The sequence below is a fragment of the Salvelinus fontinalis genome, chromosome 34 (genome assembly GCF_029448725.1).
Source record: "Salvelinus fontinalis isolate EN_2023a chromosome 34, ASM2944872v1, whole genome shotgun sequence".
Classification (NCBI taxonomy): domain Eukaryota; kingdom Metazoa; phylum Chordata; class Actinopteri; order Salmoniformes; family Salmonidae; genus Salvelinus; species Salvelinus fontinalis.
This window is the reverse complement of record NC_074698.1, coordinates 26,900,771-26,922,869: the sequence shown is the minus strand read 5'-3', so window position 1 is coordinate 26,922,869 and position 22,099 is coordinate 26,900,771. Positions and strand designations below refer to the sequence as shown.

Genomic DNA, 22,099 nt, shown 5'->3' with positions numbered 1-22,099 from the left:
GGCAGGAAAAATCAGTTCTGAATTCTTGCCTCCTCACTGTTAAAATCCTACCACAGGGTGTTTCTCACACTATCCCAGAGAACTTGGCCAAACACCTGATAGAATACATGCTGATTATAGAGCCCAAGTGGAGGCCTTCTGCTGAGAGCGTGTTCAAACACCCCATCTGGAGCCTGGAGAAGCAACTGCTGTTCTTCCAGGTCACGATCAAGTATAATTGGTCACCTTTAGTAATAGTAGAAAATCAAGTCATTTTATTCCCTGAATAAATCTTACCAACAATAACTACAATGGGGATACAGTAAATATAACTACAAGAGGCAATACTGTAGCCCTCTTTCTTGATGACTGGAATCTCTTTCTGGAGTCTGTTTGGCCTTGAGTCATTAATTAGAGCATTATGCATACCATCAACCTATTAAGATTTAATTATTGACAAACAGGGACAGTTTTGTTGCAAACTAGACACAATATTAGGAAGGTGTTCTTAATGTTTTGTGCACTGTGTATATAATGCTGTGTATAGACAGTATGGACAGTATATGAACAGAAAAGGTGTTTACATCAGGATGAGCCTTGACTAGAATACAGTATATACATATGAAGTTGGTAAAACAGTATGTAAACATTAAAGTGACCAGTGTTCATTGACTATGTACAGTTGAAGTCGGAAGTTTACATACACCTTAGCCAAGTTCATTTAAACTCAGATTTTCAGAATTCCTGACATTTAATCCTAGTAAATATTCCCTGTGAAATGTCAGAATAATAGTAGAGAGAATGATTTATTTCAGCTTTTATTTACTTTAAATACTCCTCGGTTTCATTAGCTGTCCGGGTTGCTGGTCTCAGACAATCCCGCAGGTGAGTTCCTGGGCTGGCGTGGTTACACATGGTCTGCGGTTGTGAGGCCGGTTGGACATACTGCCAAATTTTCTAAAATGACGTTGGGGACAGCTTATGGTCGAGAAATTAACATTCAATTATCTGGCAACAGCTCTGGTGGACATTCCTGCAGTCAACATGTCAATACCACGCTCTCTCAAAACTTGAGACATCTGTGGCGTTGTGTTGTGTGACAAAACTGCATATTTTAGAGTGGCTTTTTATTGTCCCCAGCACAAGGTGCACCTGTGTAATGATCATGCTGTTTAATCAGCTTCTTGATATGCCACACCTGTCAGGTGAATGGATTGTTTTGGCAAAGGAGAAATGCTCACTAACAGGGACGTAAATATATTTATCCACAAGATTTAAGAGAATTAAGCTTTTTATGCATATGGAACATTTCCGGGGTCTTCTGATTACTGCTAGTCTATTAGTCTACCCTGGTCCTTCTGATCACTGCTAGTCTATTAGAGTCGACCCTGGTCCTTCTGATCACTGCTAGTCTATTAGAGTCGACCCTGGTCCTTCTGATCACTGCTAGTCTTTTAGAGTCGACCCTGGTCCATATGATCACTGCTAGTCCATTATTCTACCCTGGTCCTTCTGATCACTGCTAGTCCATTAGAGTCGACCCTGGTCCTTCTGATCACTGCTAGTCCATTAGAGTCTACCCTGGTCCTTCTGATCACTGCTAGTCTATTAGAGTCGACCCTGGTCCTTCTGATCACTGCTAGTCTATTAGTCTACCCTGGTCCTTCTGATTACTGCTAGTCTATTAGTCTACCCTGGTCCTTCTGATCACTGCTAGTATATTAGTCTACCCTGGTCCTTCTGATCACTGCTAGTCTATTAGAGTCTACCCTGGTCCTTCTGATCACTGCTAGTCTATTAGAGTCTACCCTGGTCCTTCTGATCACTGCTAGTCTATTAGTCTACCCTGGTCCTTCTGATCACTGCTAGTCTATTAGAGTCTACCCTGGTCCTTCTGATCACTGCTAGTCTATTAGAGTCGACCCTGGTCCTTCTGATCACTGCTAGTCTATTAGAGTCGACCCTGGTCCTTCTGATCACTGCTAGTCTTTTAGAGTCTACCCTGGTCCTTCTGATCACTGCTAGCCTATTAGAGGTGACCCTGGTCCTTCTGATCACTGCTAGTCTATTAGAGTCGACCCTGGTCCATATGATCACTGCTAGTCCATTATTCTACCCTGGTCCTTCTGATCACTGCTAGTCCATTAGTCTATATACAGTGCATTCGGAAAGTATTCAGACCCCTTCCCTTTTTCGTCATTTTGTTACGTTACAGCCTTATTCTGAAAATGATTAAATACAAAAAGTTCCTAATCAATCTACACACTATACCCCACAATGACAAAGCAAAAACTGTTTTTTAGAAATGTTAGCAAATGTATTACAAATAAGAAACAGAAATACCTTATTTACATCCTGTTTCCATTGATCATCCTTGAGATGTTTCTCCAACTTGATTGGAGTCCACCTGTGCTAAATTAAGTTGATTGGACATTATTTGGAAAGGCACACACTTGTATATATAAGGCCCCACAGTTGACAGTGTACGTCAGAGCAAAAATCAAGCCATGAGGTCGAAGGAATTGTCCGTAGAGTTCCAAGACAGGATTGTGTCGAGGCACAGATCTAGGGAAAGGTACCAAAAATTGTCTGCAGCATTGAAGTTCACCAAGAACACAGTGGCCTCCATCATTCTTAAATGGAAGAAGTTTGGAACCACCAAGACTCTTCCTAGAGCTGGCTGCCCGGCCAAACTGAGCAATCGAGGTAGAAGGTCTTTGGTCTGGAGGAAACCTGGCACCATCCCTATGGTGAAGCATTATAGTGGCAGCATTATGCTGTGGGATGTTTTTTATCTGCAAGGACTGGGAGACTAGTTAGGTTTGAGGGAAAGATCAATCAATCAATCAAATGTATTTATTTAGCCCTTCTTACATCAGCTGATGTCACAAAGTGCTGTACAGAAACCCAGCCTAAAACCTCAAACAGCAAGCAAGTGTAGATGCACGGTGGCTAGGAAAACCTCCCTAGAAAGGCCAGAACCTAGGAAGAAACCTAGAGAGGAACCAGGCTATGAGGGGTGGCCAGTCCTCTTCTGGCTGTGCCGGGTGGAGATTATAACAGAACATGGCCAAGATGTTCAAATGTCCACAGATGACCAGTAGGGTCAAATAATAATCACAGTGGTTGTCGAGGGTGCAACAGGTGGTGGACTGGGGACAGCAAGGAGTCATCAGGCCAGATAGTCCTGAGGCATGGTCCTAGGACTCAGGTCCTCCGAGAGAGAGAAAGAAAGAAAGAAAGAGAGAAAGAGAGAGAATTAGAGAGAGCATACTTAAATTCACACAGGATACCGGATAAGACGAGAGAAATACTCCAGATATAACAGACTGACCCTAGCCCCCCGACACATAAACTACTGCAGCATAAATACTGGAGGCTGAAGATGAACGGAGCAAAGTATACAGAGATCCTTGATGAAAACCTGCTCCAGAGCGCTCAGGACCTCAGACTGGGACGATGGTTCACCTTCCAACAGGACAACAACCCTGAGCACACAGCCAAGACAACGCAGGAATGGCTTCAGGACAAGTCTCTGAATGTCCTTGAGTGGCCCAGCCAGAGCCCGGACTTGAAACCAATCAAACATCTCTGGAGGGACCTGAAAATAGCTGTGCAGCGACGCTCCCCATCCAACCTGACAGAGCTTGAGAGGATCTGCAGAGAATGGGAGAAACTCCCCAAATACCAGTGTGCCAAGCTTGTAGCGTCATACCCAAGAAGACTTGAGGCTGTAATCTCTGCCAAAGGTGCTTCAACAAAGTACTGAGTAAAGGGTCTGAATACTTATGTAAATGTGATATTTCAGTTTTTATTTGTAAACAATTGGCAAAAAAAATAAAAACCTATTTTTGCTTTGTCATTATGGGGTATTATGTGTATATTGATGAGGGGGGGAAACATTTAATCAATTTTAGAATAAGGCTGTAACATAACTAATAAGAGCTAAGACACTACAATGGCGACGACGATGATTACCTGCAGTGTGAATCACGAATGCAGATGGAGCTCGTAGGAAGAGAGGAAGATTTTGACCCTGTAAGAGAGGAAGATTTTGACCCTGTAAGAGAGGAAGATTTTGGCCCTTGTGAACGCTGCGTGTAACACATCCGGTGTCAGGATAAATAAAATGCAAGGTCTGCTAACTTTCTTTAATTATGTTTAATTACCGCAAACAATGAATGGCAAATGCAATTTTCGTATATATGGGTTCGCTGTTTCACCGCGCAGCATGAACAGAGAACTGGCAAGAAGTACGTAAACAGCTGTTCTTATACCGTGATGACGTAGTTTCAACGCGTCTGTTAGGCTATCACAGTAGAGGCTGGGCTTGGTTTAGACTTTGCCCCCCTTTGCTGGCCCTTTGTCCAAGCCCCTTGGCGCGTTCCTTTGTTCACATCTGGTTGCTGGGTAGATTGGATCCGTCTTGGGTCTGTCTATTCTACACTAAAACAGTTCCTAATATGGTATTGTCCAGTATTCTAACCTCCTGGTTGGTCTAGAGAGATGCACCCCTCCCCTCTCCAGACTGTCCACAACTTTTATGGCCTGTGTTGGTCAGTCCTTACACCTACACACCCCTCTGTATAGTTTGTGTATGTGTGTAACAAAACAATATTCCTCTTCAACCAATATACTAACAGGCTATTATGCTTAAACATAAATCCTAACACCCTGTAAGAGAGGAAGATTTTGACCCTGTAAGAGAGGAAGATTTTGACCCTGTAAGGGGGAAGATTTTGACCCTGTAGCACAACAGCTAGCAAGCAGTTACGACGAGACGGCAGATCAAAGACCCGTGGAGCCGGAGGTAAAGAGAATGGCTAGCATCGGGAAAATAGATGTGTTTGATGACACGCAAGAAAACTGGGCAACTTACATTGAACGACTGGAATAGTACTTCATTGCAAACGACATTGCTGATAACAAGAGAGTACCAGCGTTGTTGAGTTTAATTGGCCCAAAAACGTACAGTTTGCTAAGAGATCTGACTGCCCCTCTGAAGCCCTCCAATAAAACATTCACAGAGATAGTGGAGATATTGCAAAATCACCTATCACCTAAACCACTCCTCATCGCGGAACGTTTTCGTTTCCACAAGAGAGATCAGAATGAGGGGGAGGGTGTTCGTACATATGTAGCAGAGTTGAAGAAACTGTCTGAACATTGCCAGTTTGGAGAACCTAAATGACACATTAAGGGATAGATTTGTTTGTGGACTGAAACATGAACACATTCAAAAACGTTTGCTCACAGAATCAGATCTCACGTTTGCAAAGGCTGTTGAAATTGTTGTGACTGGAAATCGCGACTAAAGATGCATTTGAGTTGCAAAGTAAAAGAAATACTGACCTATCACAAACTTCCCTACACAAGTTTTCACGCAGCCGACAGCGCCCCCGTGTGGCCGAAAAACGCAACAGGTGTGACAGAGATGGTCACAGAGCAGAGGACTGCCGTTTCAAAGACGAAATTTGTCACAAATGCAGTAGAAGGGGGCACATTCAAAGAGCATGAAGAGCAAAATCCAGTCACAACAGGAAAACTGAGAAAATTAAATGGTCTGTGAATGCACTAGCAGAGAACAGTGGCAGTGATTCAGATGAACGATTAATTGGTACAATGGAGTTAAACACAGTGACTTCTCCCAGCAGTAGCATAATATGGGTGACACCAGATATCGAAGGCAAACCCCTCAAAATGGAGCTGGACACAGGATCTGCAGTGTCTATAATTTCCACTACTGTCTACAATGAGCACTTCAAGGCTATCAAGCTGAAGAACACAAATGTGTTGCTGAAGACCTACTCAGGAGAGAGATTGAGCCCAATGGGGGCATTGCAGGTCAGAGTGCGGTATGGGGGGCAAACACAGCAGTTACAGCTGTATGTGGTGCCTGGAACTGGCCCCCCATTATTTGGCAGGGAATGGCTTTCAAAAATAAAGCTGAACTGGTGTGACTTGGAAATGCTCCACACGTTCCAGTCCAAAGAGAAAGGCACAGACCAAACACTGGAACACTTGCGGAAGAAATACAACACAGTGTTCAGTGATCAGATGGGAACAGTAAAAGGCTTCACAGCAAAACTTGTACTGAGAGATGACGCAACCCCAAAATTCTGCAAAGCCAGATCGGTTCCATACTCCCTGAGACCAAAGGTGGAAGCGGAAATCGATCGCTTGCAGGATACAGGGATCCTGACGAAAGTGGACAGAAGCGAATGGGCCACACCCATAGTTCCTATTGTGAAGAAAGACGGGTCTGTTAGAATGTGTGGGGACTTCAAGGTAACTGTGAATTCAATGTTGCATGTGGACCAATACCCCCTGCCACGTCTGGATGACATCTTTGCTGCACTAGCTGGTGGGAAACACTTCAGTAAAATCGATCTGAAACAGGCTTACCTGCAGCTACCGGTTGAAGAGAGCTCCAAACAGTACCTGACAATAAACACATGTAACAGTATAACTTTAGTCCGTCCCCTCGCGCCGACCCGGGCGCAAACCAGGGACCCTCTGCACACAGACAACAGTCACCCACGAAGCATCGTTACCCATCGCTCCACAAAAGCCGCAGCCCTTGCAGAGCAAGGGAAACCACTACTTCAAGGTCTCAAAGTGAGTGACGTCACCGATTGAAACGCTATTAGCGCGCACCACCGCTAACTAGCTAGCCATTTCACATCGGTTACACACACAGAAAGGTCTATACAGGTATAACCGCCTGGTTTTTGGCATTGCATCGGCCCCAGCCATTTGGCAACGCACTATTGACCAGATTTTGCCAGGAATCCAAGGAACCCAGTGTATCCTGGATGACATGATCATAACAGGACGCACCGACAAAGAGCACCTGGCTAACCTGGAAGAGGTCCTGAAAAGACTGAAAGAGTATGGTCTACAGGCAAACTTACAGAAGTGTGAGTTCTTCAAAGACAAGATTGTCTTCTGTGGACATGAAATCGACCGCAATGGATTGCACAAAACACAGGACAAAATCGAGGCAGTGGTACAGGCACCACGATCACAAAATATCACAGAAGTGAGATCTTTTGCGGGACTGATCAATTACTACAGAAGATTCCTCCCAAACCTTTCAGCAGTACTCCAGCCTCTAAATCAGCTCCTGGAAAAGAATAGGACATGGCGGTGGACAGAACAGTGTGAAAATGCATTTCTTGAGGCAAAACGTCTCATCACATCTGAACAGGTCCTGATGCATTACGACCCTGAACTGCCAGTGAAGTTGGCTTGTGATGCGTCCCCTTATGGCTTATGGCTTATGGCCAACTTCACTGGCAGTTCAGGGTCGTAATGCATCAGGACCTGTTCAGATGTGATGAGACGTTTTGCCTCAAGAAATGCATTTTCACACTGTTCTGTCCACCGCCATGTCCTATTCACACACACTGAAAGATGGGTCAGAGAGGCCAGTTGCATTTGCGTCACGAACGTTGAATGATGCAGAGAAAAACTACTCACAAATCGACAAAGAAGCACTGGCGCTAGTGTGGGGCGTAAAGAAATTCCACGCATACCTATATGGCAAGCGTTTCACACTGGTTACGGATCACCAGCCGTTGCTTTCCATTTTCAGTCCAAAGAAAGGCATTCCGGCAATGACAGCAGCCAGGTTACAGCGATACGCCTTGTTCCTTGCCAGTCAAATGTATGACATTGAGTTTAAGCCGTCGTCCCTCCACACAAATGCAGATGGATTATCCACTGCCGTGTATAAGAGAAAGACAAAGGAGTGTGGATGCAGTGGACATTTTCCATACCGCTCAGCTCGATTCACTACCGGTCACAAGCACAGTTATCAAACAGGGGACAAGGAAAGATGTGGCCTTGTCAAAAGTGTACACCTACACCATGTCAGGATGGCCAGCTACTGGCAGAAAGGAGCTGACTCCGTATTTCCAGCGGAGAAACGAAATTACAACGTACCAAGGATGTTTGATGTGGGGAATGAGAGTCATGATACCCCAGAAATGCCAACATCAGGTTTTGCAGCAACTACATGAAGGTCATGTTGGAATTGTCAAAATGAAGCTGCTCGCAAGGAGCCACTTCTGGTGGCCAGGTCTGGATCAACAGATAGAAAATATGGCAAAGAACTGTAGCGGATGTTTGGAAACCCTTCACATGCCTGCTCCTGTCCCAGTCCACCCATAGGAATGGCCCACAGAGCCATGGCAGAGAATTCATGTGGACTACGCTGGTCCCTTTGAAAAGCACATGTTTCTGGTTATAGTTGATGCCCATTCCAAATGGCCAGAGGTGTTTTGCACTGACTCCTCCACCTCAGCTCAGACGATAGTGTCTCAGAACAACGTTTACACGCTTCGGATTGCCGCTGCAGCTGGTAAGTGACAACGCGCAAGCTTTTGTAAGTGACGAGTTTACAAGATTCATGTCAGTAAATGGAATCAAACACTCAACCTCAGCTTCGTACCACCCTGCCACCAATGGGCTGGCAGAACACTTTGTGCAAACCCTAAAGCAAGGACTCCGTGCAGCAAAACGAGACGAAGGGACTTGGCCGAAAACTGGCCGAGTTCCTGGCCTCCTACCGAAACACCCCACATGCCACAACAAATGAAAGCCCAGCCGCACTGATGTTCGGGAGGCCTCTCCGCACACATCTGGACATCATGAAGCCAAACAGGCGTAATGAAGTGCTGAACAAACAAGCCAAGATGCTCTCCGGTGGCTGGGAGCGCCATCTCCAAACAGGACAGGAAGTGATGGTGCGAGACTACAGAGGAGGAGGGAAATGGACAAGAGGGACCGCACATACACAAACGGGACCCAAAACTTACCAGGTTCAAGTGAGCCCAGACATAATGTAGCGGCGTCACAATAACCAAATGCATTCCACGGTAAACAGCACAACAATCGAGAGAGAACAGGCACAGAGAGCTCCTGAGAGTGACACACAGGGAACTGTAGAGGACGGTGGGGCAGTAAAAGAGACCCCAGGCTGAAAGAAGGGAACGTGTTGATGAAGGTGCTGCTATAGCAGAAGCTATAATGGAACAAGCACACACTGAGGATGTTCAGGAGCCTCCAGACAATCTTAGGCTCTACCCAGAACGAAGGCACCGTCCACCAGACAGACTGGACTTATAAACAAACAAACAAAAACTAACTGTTCAAGTTCAAATGAAAAGATACTAAATAACTACAACAAGTTCTGGGAAATGTTTCAGTTGTGGTTTGGTAAAAGTAACTCTGATTGTATAAGAGAAGGAATGTTATGTTCTGTTAATTACTGATGTCCCCTGTAAGAATGGAGCATCCTTGGTCATGCGCAGTGTTGTTCTATGTTATTCGTTTTAGTAAATGTGAAGCTCCAGTTCAATTTCTTGTATTCAGAGTCTTTCTTGTTATATAAATAAGTAATAAGAGCTAAGACACTACAATAACAACATGTGGAAAAAGCCAAGGGGTCTGAATACTTTCCGAATGTGATAACATGATGTCTGTACTGTAGCTACTGATTCATTATGAAGTGCTAATATGCGAGCCTGCTTCACGAAATCGAATCACTCAAAACTAGTGGTTCACATGGTGCCTCAATATCCTCCTCAATATTCTCTAAATCCCAGTAATTGGAAATGGGTTCACTTCACATTTAACACAATTAACACAGGAGCATAATGGATCATGTTTGTATTGGTATTATGTTTGTATTGGTAGTTATACAACACAATACGTTTTGCATTAGATAGATGGACTCAAATAATCGAAGTATAGGTTACTTCCACTGTGTGGTAGCCCAATAGGCAGCGCCCAATTTGTCCCTAGCGGCATGCTGTCGAAATTGCTCAGTCCAGTTCAACAACAACTTTTCACGTGCGTGGACAAGCGACATTCAGTAAGTCCTGGGGAAAATGCATACATTTAATCTTCTAATTTTCACCCGCTTTCTAATATCCATTGCTAACATTTAGCTATGTATGCACTAGGTATACAATTCTAGCTACAGTCTGTTCTAGCTAGCTTGCACACTTCCTTGTTAATGTGTGTAGACTGTGCAACGTTACATCTGTCAGCTGACAAATAACATCTATCGTAAGTGGTAGGTCCACAATTTGTTGTAGTACGTCCATAGTTGCCAATTATCCTAGGCGACCGTTTCATATCATTTTCATTTTTCAGACTTCTACACTGAAATGCGGGCTCGTCAGCATTTGCAGACAGTTTTTCCCACCACCTCCCAGATGTCCCAACTCGACACAGGACATGGGTTTGTCTAGTTGTCTGTCTGCCCTGTCTCTCTCAGCCCTGCTCACCCTGGCCTTGATAACATGTTTACACCTTAGCTACCTGTCTGACCAAAAGTTGTCACTGATAAAGTTAACTAGCAAACAACAACCAGATGAGACACCAATACACCTGTCAGTAAGACCTGGTTTAGAGGAAGATCCAGCAACAAAACAGGCCGGTGAGAGGGAGATAGTGAACCTCCAGAGGGGTAGCTCCCATCCAGCCCCCAGCCACAGATTGCTGTGGGAAGGCCCCCATCCAGCCAGCTCCAGTGGTCCCAGAGAGGCAGAGTGTAGGAGGGTAGCCCTGGAGAACCGCTTTGACTGCGCCCGGGACCGAGTTCTGAGCCAGACAGAGTGTCAGGGGAGAGGGTGCTGCTATGCCCCCCTACCACAAGGCCTCTCTGGAGGACCCCCTTGGTGCTTTTACCCCCCGTCATACAGCGGCTACAGGATGGGGCCCCTCACCCCCACTTCCAGGGGCCAGGCTGCCACCCTTATGAGGCCCACTCCCTCCTACCTGCCCCGGGATATCTCTACGCTCCGGTTGGAGATCCTGGATGAGACAGAAGGCCGACTGCACCTCACTGTGAGTCTCTGTGGCTGTATAACCACTCGTATATTTACTGCCAAACAGGGTTTGATTGCCATTGTCTTTCTCAATAACATTGCTTTTAAAAGTGTTGCCTCTGAAACGGGCGTACAGTATTTGCTAAATGTTTTATCTCATTACTTTTTCATGACTTTTATTATAACCAATCGCTCATCACCGAGAATCATTCTCCTCGGACCACATTATTGTGTAAGGGTCATAACACGTTTCTTCTCCTGACAGTTGAAGGATCCGTCGTCCCGGCGATATGAAGTTCCTCTATCCACTGCCCAGTCCAGGGGTAACACTGACACCCAGGACCACCAATATGTCACTGAGTTTCAACCCGACCCTTTTGGGTTCATAGTGCGCCGAAAATCCAACGGCCATGTCCTGTGAGTATTCATTGTCAGTTGTTCTTTATGTCTAATATGTCTGGCACTGGTTCATTGATCAGATCTCATAAACCTGACATAAAACTGTTGTAACCATGTCATAGGCCTAACACATAAGATCAGTTAGGATTTATAGATCCCAAAGGGTAAATTGGCTTGCAGATACTACTGCGCTGTTGGAGCTAGGAACACAAGCATTTCGCTACACCCGCAATAACTTCTGCTAAATATGTGTATGTGACAAATACAATTTCATTTGATTTATATCGCTGTGTTTCTACTTGTAGCATGATATAAGGTGCCCCTGTCCCTACTTATAGTTGCCATAAGCATGACATAAGGTGCTCTCTGTCCTGACAACTGTCATAAGCATGCCACCTCTGTCTTCTGTCTGTCAGTGTGAACACTACGGTGGCCCCACTGCTGTATGCTGACCAGTACCTGCAGCTGTCCACCTCCCTGGCCTCCTCACTGGTGTCTGGGCTGGGGGAACACTACACCCCCCTCAGCCTGGACCTCAATTGGACCTCCCTTACCCTTTGGAACAGGGACATGGCGCCCCACGTGAGTCTGACATTATCGTCATCATTATCATTCGTTTGTTTCCTTTTTAAATCATGGTCAGGAGTGGTAAGTAAGTCAGATGTCTCTTCTTTGTCCACCTTGCAGGGCGATGCCAACCTTTATGGCTCCCATCCGTTCTACATGGTGCAGGAGGGGGATGGACAGGCTCACGGTGTCTTCCTGCTCAACAGTAATGCCATGGGTAAGAAAGCATGTTGCTCCATGTACCATATCCTTAAGCAGAAATGTTTTGTTCTAATATGAACGCTTTGGTTTGAGCTAGTAGAGTTTGTAATGTATCATGCTACTAAGCAGCTTTGGCCAGAATTATTTTGTGTTCACATGGCACAGTACTTCAACTGTATCAAGATACAGGTTTACATGATTGAGCTGAGTTTGACCTCTCCTTCTCTCTGTAGAGGTGGTGCTGCAGCCTAGCCCTGCTCTGACCTGGGTGGCTGTGGGAGGAATCCTGGACCTGTACATCTTCCTAGGCCCTGACCCTCAGAGTGTTGTCAGACAGTACCTCCAGGTTATAGGTATGGCGTTATATGACCTTTAGCTGTAACTTCCTGTTACTGAATATCCTTTTCTTGTCTCCTATCCCAATGTTGCTATGGTGGGTCGGGCCACTGGTGGGTCACAACAAATTCCTTTTTGGTCATAGCTAAGGAAAAGTTAGTGGCTGTCTGTGTCCCAATGTCCTAGTAGTCTGAACTTGCTTCCTCATCTCCTTTCCTTCATCTCCTTTCACTTATGTGTAAGAACTAGACTGGTGAAAGCGAATACATTTTCTACCATTAGGCACCATCCACCATATAGGCATTATCCACCATAATATGGTGTGGCTTGTTTGGTGTCGGCTGTGAAGTAATACCACAACAAGTCAACTACTTGATTGATGAAAGCATGTCATTCAGCAAAGGCAGCAGTGCAGTCATCAACTACATGCACCATTTCTTCACCAACTACGGAGTTGGGGAAACACGTGTGGACCTGAATTGTGATAATAACTGCAGTGGCCAAAAGAAGAACAAGTTTGTGCTCTGGTATTGTGCCTGGTGGACCATGCACAAGCTCCACCACAGTCTGGACCTTCACTTCCTGATCACAGGCAACTCCAATTTTGCCCCCGACTGGTGCTTCGGCCTCATCAAGCAGCGCTTCAGAAAGACCAGAGTGAACACTTTGTCTGAGATTGCTGGCGTTGTGAAGGACAGCACTGTGACAGGGGTCAACATCCCACAGCTGGTTTGGACTGGAGGATGGTACAGTGCTGGTGGAAAGCTATGGTTGGCAATAACACCTGACTCTGTACTTCAGGCCGCTGCCACAGTTCAAGCAGTACTAGCACTTAATAAGGTGAATATAATTTTCATTGCATTGTATGAGGTTATTCTTCTTATATAATCTTGGGAGGTGAATTGATGTCTTCTACGTTTTTTTGGTTATTTCCTGTTTTACAGCGTCAATGCTCTGGAGTCTGGTGTTGTTGTCGCCAAGGAGCGTTCGGACTGGTGAGCCTGGTGTTGTTGTCGCCAAGGAGCGTTCGGACTGGTGAGCCTGGTGTTGTTGTCGCCAAGGAGCGTTCGGACTGGTGAGCCTGGTGTTGTTGTCGCCAAGGAGCGTTCGGACTGGTGAGCCTGGTGTTGTTGTCGCAAAGGAGCGTTCGGACTGGTGAGCCTGGTGTTGTTGTCGCCAAGGAGCGTTCGGACTGGTGAGCCTGGTGTTGTTGTCGCCAAGGAGCGTTCGGACTGGTGAGCCTGGTGTTGTTGTCGCCAAGGAGCGTTCGGACTGGTGAGCCTGGTGTTGTTGTCGCCAAGGAGCCTTCGGACTGGTGAGTCTGGTGTTGTTGTCGCCAAGGAGCGTTCGGACTGGTGAGCCTGGTGTTGTTGTCGCCAAGGAGCCTTCGGACTGGTGAGTCTGGTGTTGTTGTCGCCAAGGAGCGTTCGGACTGGTGAGCCTGGTGTTGTTGTCGCCAAGGAGCGTTCGGACTGGTGAGCCTGGTGTTGTTGTCGCCAAGGAGCGTTCGGACTGGTGAGCCTGGTGTTGTTGTCGCCAAGGAGCGTTCGGACTGGTGAGCCTGGTGTTGTTGTCACCAAGGAGCGTTCGGACTGGTGAGCCTGGTGTTGTTGTCACCAAGGAGCGTTCGGACTGGTGAGCCTGGTGGTGTTGTCGCCAAGGAGCGTTCGGACTGGTGAGCCTGGTGGTGTTGTCGCCAAGGAGCGTTCGGACTGGTGAGCCTGGTGTTGTCGCCAAGGAGCGTTCGGACTGGTGAGCCTGGTGTTGTTGTCACCAAGGAGCGTTCGGACTGGTGAGCCTGGTGGTGTTGTCACCAAGGAGCGTTCGGACTGGTGAGCCTGGTGTTGTCGCCAAGGAGCGTTCGGACTGGTGAGCCTGGTGTTGTTGTCGCCAAGGAGCGTTCGGACTCTGTTGCTGCGCAATGCTGACATTCTTCCTCCCATGGATGGTCTGCCTGTACAAGCACCACCTGGACACAGCTAGACAAACATATGTTTTTGAGAAGATCAGCGATTTTTGCTGACGAAGAGGCTATGGGCATCACATGCCCTGCACCAAAGTCAAGGGCAGGACAGAAACAGGCTCTCCAAATAAATATAGATTCCCTTGTTCATGTGTGGTTCAGACAGACCATCAGCACTATCTGCAGTGCCTCTATTCAAATGACTCCTGCTACTATTATTTATTTATCCTGCTGCTCAGCCACTTTACCCCTGATTGTATGCATATAACTACCTCATCTATCACTGATATTGTTATTGATATTGTTCTTGTACATACTGTATATTATTTTATTTATTTTGGCACTTTCTGATATTGCTACTATGAAAGGTACCATTTGGCTGTACCGTTTACACCTTCTATAGAGACCCATCCTGGCAAGATGTGGCTGGGGTTATAGCATTTCTTTCACATGACCCATCAATTAAGTGTGTCTGCGTAAGAGTCAATCAATATTTATAAAATATTTTTTATCTGGACACGTTCTGTTTACCTGGAATGTTTCATTATTGTAGACTACTACTTTTACCACTTTAAATCTTAATCTTTCATTAAAGAGATGGGTGGGGCTACGGCTTAAGAGGGTGTGAACAATGCTGAATGGTTGTGACTCTTCCGTCATAGCTAATGTTTACCCCGTCTTCCTCCCCCAGGGTACCCTATGATGCCTCCTTATTGGTCACTGGGGTTCCACCTGTGTCGCTGGGGTTACCGGTCCACCAACGCAACCCGAGAGGTGGTGCGACGCATGTACAACGCCAACTTCCCCCTGGTAAAGATGCTGGAGAAAACACTTGTATTGTAGTACAGTATTATTACTTGGGTTGACAACTATTGGGTAATGCTAACATTGAATGAGCATCAACATTGGATTAGCAGATTAGCATGGAGAATACTCATTACAGTATTATCATGCTACAATGGGTTTTCTCCATGCTAATGCTAATTGGATGTTTGCGTTCTCAAGTACAGTGTTATCATGCCACTGAGGGTTCACAACTCATGGAAACACTCACTGCATTCTTTAGTTCAACTGCTTTTGGTTTTGGTCAGGACGTGCAGTGGAATGACCTGGATTACGCAGACAAGCGTCGGGTGTTCACCTTTGACCCCCAGCGCTTTGTGGACCTGCCAGACATGGTGAAGGAGTTCCATCAGAAGGGCATGAAGTACATTCTCATCCTGGTAAGAGAGAGGCCTCAACCCTCACAACATGTGGGACACATTAGCACACTAATAACTCATATTAGGTTGAAATAGTGGTTCAATGTCATTTTTGATTCTAAATAACAGTCTGCGTTGTGATTAAATTGTTAAATGTGCAGTATTGGAAGGTACAAGTCAAGGAAACTTTCCTTCTCAATCCACAAGATGGCAGCAAAAGCATTACTGCCATTTATTTTAGAAGCATCTTTCCTGTTTGTTTTCTTTCCCAGGACCCTGGGATCAGCAGCACCAGCCCCCCTGGTACTTACCCACCCTTTGATGAGGGTCAGCGGAGAGGGGTCTTCATCAGGAACTCTACAGGACAGACACTCATAGGGAAGGTCAGGCCTAAAACTCTCACTTCTCCTCTATCTGGAGACCCACTGTAAACTGGGCTACATATACTCTGAATAGTTTGGAAATAACATATTTTTTATCTGCTTGATAACATTGTGTATTCAAGTAATGTGTCCTCTGAAAAGCAAGGTTACACTAAACAAAAAACCCTCTTGAAGCTGTGTGTGTGTGTGTGTGTGTGTGTGTGTGTGTGTGTGTGTGTGTGTGTGTGTGTGTGTGTGTGTGTGTGTGTGTGTGTGTGTGTGTGTGTGTGTGTGTGTGTGTGTGTGTGTGTGTGTTATGTGGAAAGGTATGCATGTTCGGTTCCTCACTCTTCTTCCTCTGTGTCCAGGTGTGGCCTGGTCCGACAGCGTTCCCTGACTTCACCAACCCAGAGACACAGAGCTGGTGGGAGGACTGCATCCAGGAGTTCCACTCCAGAGTCCCGCTAGATGGCCTGTGGATTGTGAGTGTGTCTCAGATAGAAGTGTCTCGTAGAGGGCTGAAATCATCCCCTATTCTATTGTATTGTATTGTATTCTATATTTGCACTAACAAGCTTGCATCATCCAGGCTATCCAGCATACTCTTGTTCCTCTGTTCTCAGGATATGAATGAACCAGCCAGTTTTGTGCAGGGCTCTGTGGAAGGGTGTCCAGACAGTGATTTGGATAGCCCCCCCTACGTGCCACGTGAGTGTACTGCAGCTGAGTAGTTTCCTGTCTATATAAAATCAATGGAGGTTCATTCATTAATTTCCATTCTGTCTCCATACACACATGCAGGGGTGGTTGGAGGACAGCTGAACACTGGTACACTCTGCATGTCAGCTCAGCAGAACCTGTCCACTCACTACAACCTGCATAACCTCTATGGGCTGACGGAGGCTAGCGCCACCCACAGGTCAGACACAGCACTACAGGGATCAGTGTCTCACTTATCCTGAGACTGTTGGCACTTTTACTTCTGCTTGTTTGAATGAAGCAGATTTGATTTATCTTGTCTACATTACACATTTGTAACTGTAGTTGGAAGATCAGTTATAGCCTTTGACTCTCTCAGTGCCCTGGTGAAGGTCCGGGGGTCGCGACCCTTCGTGCTGTCCCGCTCCTCCTTCCCTGGCATCGGCCGTTTCTCCGGAGTCTGGACGGGAGACGTGAGGAGCGACTGGGAGCAGCTCAGATACTCCATCCCTGGTGAGGGGAAAGACATTCCCATCTCCGTTCCAAGCCTTTCCTATTCTCAACGAGATTGCCAAAGCCATTCACAAGCCCTGTGTGTTTTAGCCATCAGAGTATTAATGGTACTGATGCACCATCCAGACAGTACATGTTGCAGTGTGCTCTTACTCAGCGGTTTGTCTCTATTGTCTTTAGTTAAAAGAGTGCCTAGACAGAGTTGGAGTCTTTTCAGTGGTAGTTATCTATGGACATGAATGAGGGGTTTGAACAGAAAAATACCCAGACTTGTAATGGAACCAATTTATTTGACTGTATGTAGCTAGCAATTACAGATAGATGCCTCTGACTGCCTGACATCAAAATTAAATAATGAATACAGTAATAATGAATAAAGGGAATTAATATGTTCAATATCCATCTGTCCCTCCACCCCCCCAGCGGTGCTGCTGTTTGGCCTGTTTGGAGTGCCCCTGGTGGGGGCGGATGTGTGTGGGTTCGGGGGGGACACCACAGAGGAGCTGTGTGTACGCTGGACCCAGCTTGGAGCCTTCTACCCCTTCATGAGGAACCACAACGACAAGCCCAACGCTGTGAGTGGTGCTGCGTGTGTGTGTGTGTGTGTGTGGGTGGGTGGTTTTATGGTCTTTACAGTTAACTCAGTTGGATAGGAATTTACCACAATTTTTTCCTGACCTGCTAATATCTTTTCACTGTCTCTATGTAACCAAGTGACAATGTTTTCCTATTTACCATGGTGGCTGACCTGCTAGTGTCTTTTCACTGTGTCTATGTAACAGTCCATCAGTCCCACGTATTATGAATGGAGGTAACTCTAGCTCTGTGTGTAGCCCCAGGAGCCCTATGTGTTTGGTCAGGAGGCCCAGGCAGCCATGCGTAGCGCGGTGATGTTACGTTACTCTCTCCTGCCGTTCCTCTACACACTCTTCTACCACGCACACACCTCCGCAGACACCGTGGCCACGCCTCTCTTCCTCCAGTACGTCCCTCTACTCCTCTTCTTCAGTTGCCATTGTCCACTCTTCCCTTCTCTCTCTTCAACATTTGGATACTATTGTAACACATCTTATTTACTGTGTTGATACTGTTCTCTGGCCCTCCCTCTCTGTCCATCTCTCCCAGGTTCCCCTCGGACCCTAACTGCCAGACCATAGACAGACAGTTCCTGTGGGGGAGTTCTCTGCTCGTCAGCCCAGTGTTAGAGCAGGGGGCAGTGGAGCTGGCTGCCTACCTCCCCCCGGGGACTTGGTACAGTCTGCACAATGTAAATAGCTCCTAGATTCAATACAGTTATACACTGAGCGTACAAAACGTTACGAACACCTTCCTAATATTGAGTTGGACCTCTTTCACCCTCAGAACAGCCTCAATTCTTTGGGGCACGAACTCTACAAGGTGTCGAAAGCCTTCCACAGGGATGCTGGACCATGTTGACTCTAATGCTTCCCACAGTTGTGTCAAGTTGGCTGGATGTCCTTTGGGCAGTGGACCATTCTTGATACATACGGGAAACTATTGAAAGCCCAGCAGCGTTGCAGTTCTTGACACAAACTGGTGCGCCTGGCACCTACTACCATACCCCGTTCAGAGGCACTTAAATATTTTGTCTTGCCCATTCACCCTTTGAATGGCATACATACACAATCCATGTCTCAATTGTCTCAAGGTTTAAAAATCCTTCTATAACTTGTCTCCTCCCCTTCATCTACACTGATTGAAGTGGATTTAACAGGTGACAACAGGGGATAATAGATTTCACCTCAATCAGTCCATGGCATGGAATGAGCAGGTGATCCTAATGTTTTGTATACTCAGTGTATTTCTATAGGCCTTTCATAATGTCACTGCTATTAGTTCGCAACTGCTTAAAGGGATTCCTTGGAGACCAAGACCATCTTTTCTGTCGTTAACAGACATAAATTGATAAAAATCCATCTGTGTGAGCCTTTCTTAGGGTCTTGTAGGCTTACTTTAGGACCAGACAAAGATCTGTAATACTGTTGTACTGTGTATACTAGAACCATATTTCAGTGGTCACCTCTTTCATCCCTTCCTCCCTAGGGCCAGCCGTTCTACAGTAAGGGACAGTACCTGCTCCTCCCAGCCCCTCTGGACACCATCAATGTCCATGTGAGAGAGGGACACATCATCCCACAGCAGGTGTGTGTGTCCTCTGGACACAATAGAATTTGGTTGGCTGTTGTTTCATCGTGTGACAAAGCTTCATCTTAGGCCCATATTGTGGGTGTTACATACTGATGGTGGAGGAGGTGAATGAGCTGCCAAACTCTCATATCATGAAATCAATTCAAGTTATTTGTCATAGAACAAGACACCCACAATTCCTTTGTGAAACTGTGATAAAACCTAAATTGAAATAGTCTCTGACAATTTTGTTTTGAAGCTTGTATGAGTTTGTGTAAAACCTGTTGCCTGTCTTAATCAGTAATTATATTATATATTTCAATGAAAAATCCCCTCAAACCCCCTCTAACTGAGATACAGGAGCCAGGCCTGACTACCTCAGCTTCTCGCAGTAACCCTTTCCTCCTGATGGTGGCGCTGTCTGCTGGGGGCTGGGCCTGGGGTGACCTGTTCTGGGACGACGGGGACAGTCTGGACACCTTCCAGAGAGGAGACTACTCCTATGTTATCTTCATCGCTGGACAGGTAGGAGATGTAGAGGTCACATAGGGTCCTGAGTTTTTCCTGATCACATGACCTAACCAAGGAAAACTCTGGGCCCTAATTATAGCCCACTTAAAGGCTATCCCTGATGCAGTGAACATATATATATTTTTAAATTAGTAGTATGTTTTATGCAACATCTTTTTGAGTGCGGACCCATCACACCTTTTGTTTGTCCTACTTCAAGGTATCTGGGTAGGAAAAACGTAGGGCCCTAAATGGACTTTAAAGAGAGGATGGAGATCAGAGAATTATCTCGGGTGATTTGGATGTTTCTGCAGTACAGTATATTTCTAGCAATGCTCTCAAGATTGAGATCCAGGTCCAATCCAATCAGGATAGAAGACATACTCTTTCCCTGCCATCCTGTAAACAGTAGACCTAACTGTAATATCTAATGTATTGTGGTACTATACATGTGTGTGTTTGCCAGTGGGGATCAATACGGTTTTCATTTGATCCAGTCCCAGGTGGTGAGTGACCCCCTGCGTCAGAACGGGGCGCTGGACGGGCTGGTGCTGGGAGGGGTGCGGGTGTTTGGGGTGCCCTCCCCACCCCGCTATGTATGGGCTAACGGAAAGAAAGTGTGGGATTTCTCTTATCGGACTGACACCAAGGTGAGCTGTAGCTGGCTGAGTTACCTCTATAGAGTGTGGGATTTCTCTTATCGGACTGACACCAAGGTGAGCTGTAGTTGGCTGAGTTACCTCTATAGAGTGTGGGATTTCTCTTATCGGACTGACACCAAGGTGAGCTGTAGTTGGCTGAGTTACCTCTATAGAGTGTGGGATTTCTCTTATCGGACTGACACCAAGGTGAGCTGTAGTTGGCTGAGTTACCTCTATAGAGTGTGGGATTTCTCTTATCGGACTGACACCAAGGTGAGCTGTAGTTGGCTGAGTTACTTCTATAGAGTGTGGAATTTCTCTTATCAGACTGACACCAAGGTGAGCTGTAGCTGGCTGAGTTACCTCTATAGAGTGTGTGATTTCTCTTATCGGACTGACACCAAGGTGAGCTGTAGCTGGCTGAGTTACCTCTAAAGTGTGGGATTTCTCTTATCGGACTGACACCAAGGTGAGCTGTAGCTGGCTGAGTTACCTCTATAGAGTGTGGGATTTCTCTTATCGGACTGACACCAAGGTGAGCTGTAGCTGGCTGAGTTACCTCTATAGAGTGTGGGATTTCTCTTATCGGACTGACACCAAGGTGAGCTGTAGCTGCCTGAGTTACCTCTATAGAGTGTGGGATTTCTCTTATCGGACTGACACCAAGGTGAGCTGTAGCTGGCTGAGTTACCTCTATAGAGTGTGTGATTTCTCTTATCGGACTGACACCAAGGTGAGCTGTAGCTGGCTGAGTTACCTCTATAGAGTGTGGGATTTCTCTTATCAGACTGACACCAAGGTGAGCTGTAGCTGGCTGAGTTACCTCTATAGAGTTCAGAATTAAGAAATAGTAGAACGAACAGTCTAATTCTGCCTGCCTGTCTATTCTATTCTAATCTATGGTATAATTTGATCAATTGTTTATAATCCTTTCTTTCTGTGTCTGTCTAGGTTCTGACGGTGACCAGCCTGGCCCTGCCCATGTCAGAGGTGTTTGAAGTCCTGTGGACCTTGTGAGCCTTATGAACTGTATGACTTAGTGGACTCTGACCCAGTAGACGGCCTCTCAGGTGGTTCTGGAACTCCTGACCTCGCACATCTCTGACAAAAACCTCCACCCAAAGTTTCCCCTCAATCACTGCTACCCTGGGTAAGACATTGCTCTAATAGACTCCTGGGTTTCTGAATGGACAGACTACACTGAAGAATTTTTGGAAATCATGTTTTTATAATCAACTGTATTTTCAATAAAATGATGTGAACTGAGTGAACTGTGTGGGTTAAAGCTCTATCAGATATCTCTCCATTTCCTTGTTGTTGCAGATGAGTGATTACATGACATTATCTCAGGTGAGTTGCTGAGACAGTGGTGTGAGATACAATATTGTGGTCATTCTAGAACACTAGGCCGAAATGTATTGTTGTTTTACTATTTTAATTTGTCTCTAAGAATATATAAATCTGTTTTTTATCTTTCTAACCTTTTATTTTATTTGTTAAGCACTTTTGAAATGCATCACCTGTAAGAAATGTTCTCTATAAATAACATTTGATTGATTGATAAATCTTGTGCTGAGGAGGACAGCATTGGCTCTACACAATTGTTTGAATTAATTGAATATGAATCTAAAATTGACCAGAATATGCCCATTCTGTACTCTTCTAGTATGATGGTAGGCTCTGTGTTAAGTCTCACCAAATTACTTCCAGTGATATTGCCACATTGTTACCATTAAAG

At 45.8% G+C, this 22,099-nt stretch overlaps 1 protein-coding gene across 2 annotated transcripts; it reads left to right on the top strand.

Annotated features, from left to right (window-relative positions):
- Positions 1 to 9,779: 9,779 nt before the first annotated feature.
- On the top strand, positions 9,780 to 21,628 carry LOC129833633 (lysosomal alpha-glucosidase-like). 2 transcript variants are annotated; one of them, XM_055898332.1, is made up of 20 exons: positions 9,780 to 9,859; positions 10,144 to 10,839; positions 11,086 to 11,237; positions 11,636 to 11,801; positions 11,907 to 12,003; positions 12,221 to 12,340; positions 14,978 to 15,096; positions 15,378 to 15,509; positions 15,761 to 15,871; positions 16,219 to 16,332; positions 16,474 to 16,558; positions 16,652 to 16,769; positions 16,929 to 17,062; positions 17,486 to 17,637; positions 17,896 to 18,044; positions 18,188 to 18,329; positions 19,127 to 19,225; positions 19,571 to 19,735; positions 20,218 to 20,370; positions 21,313 to 21,628. In XM_055898332.1, exons 1-20 carry the CDS (start codon positions 9,794 to 9,796, stop codon positions 21,376 to 21,378), a joined length of 3,036 nt encoding a protein of 1,011 aa, XP_055754307.1. In that variant the 5' UTR covers positions 9,780 to 9,793; the 3' UTR covers positions 21,379 to 21,628. The 2 variants fall into 2 exon arrangements, with proteins under 2 accessions (XP_055754307.1, XP_055754308.1); XM_055898333.1 differs by lacking the exon at positions 20,218 to 20,370.
- Positions 21,629 to 22,099: the final 471 nt, after the last annotated feature.

Excerpts from the sequence above, each read along its gene's own strand:
- LOC129833633 (XM_055898332.1), top strand. The coding sequence starts at position 9,794 with ATGCTGTCGAAATTGCTCAGTCCAGTTCAACAACAACTTTTCACGTGC. Across the intron at positions 11,802-11,906 it reads ACAGGGACATGGCGCCCCAC|GGCGATGCCAACCTTTATGG; the intron begins GTGAGTCTGACA and ends TCCACCTTGCAG. Across the intron at positions 16,559-16,651 it reads TAGCCCCCCCTACGTGCCAC|GGGTGGTTGGAGGACAGCTG; the intron begins GTGAGTGTACTG and ends ACACACATGCAG.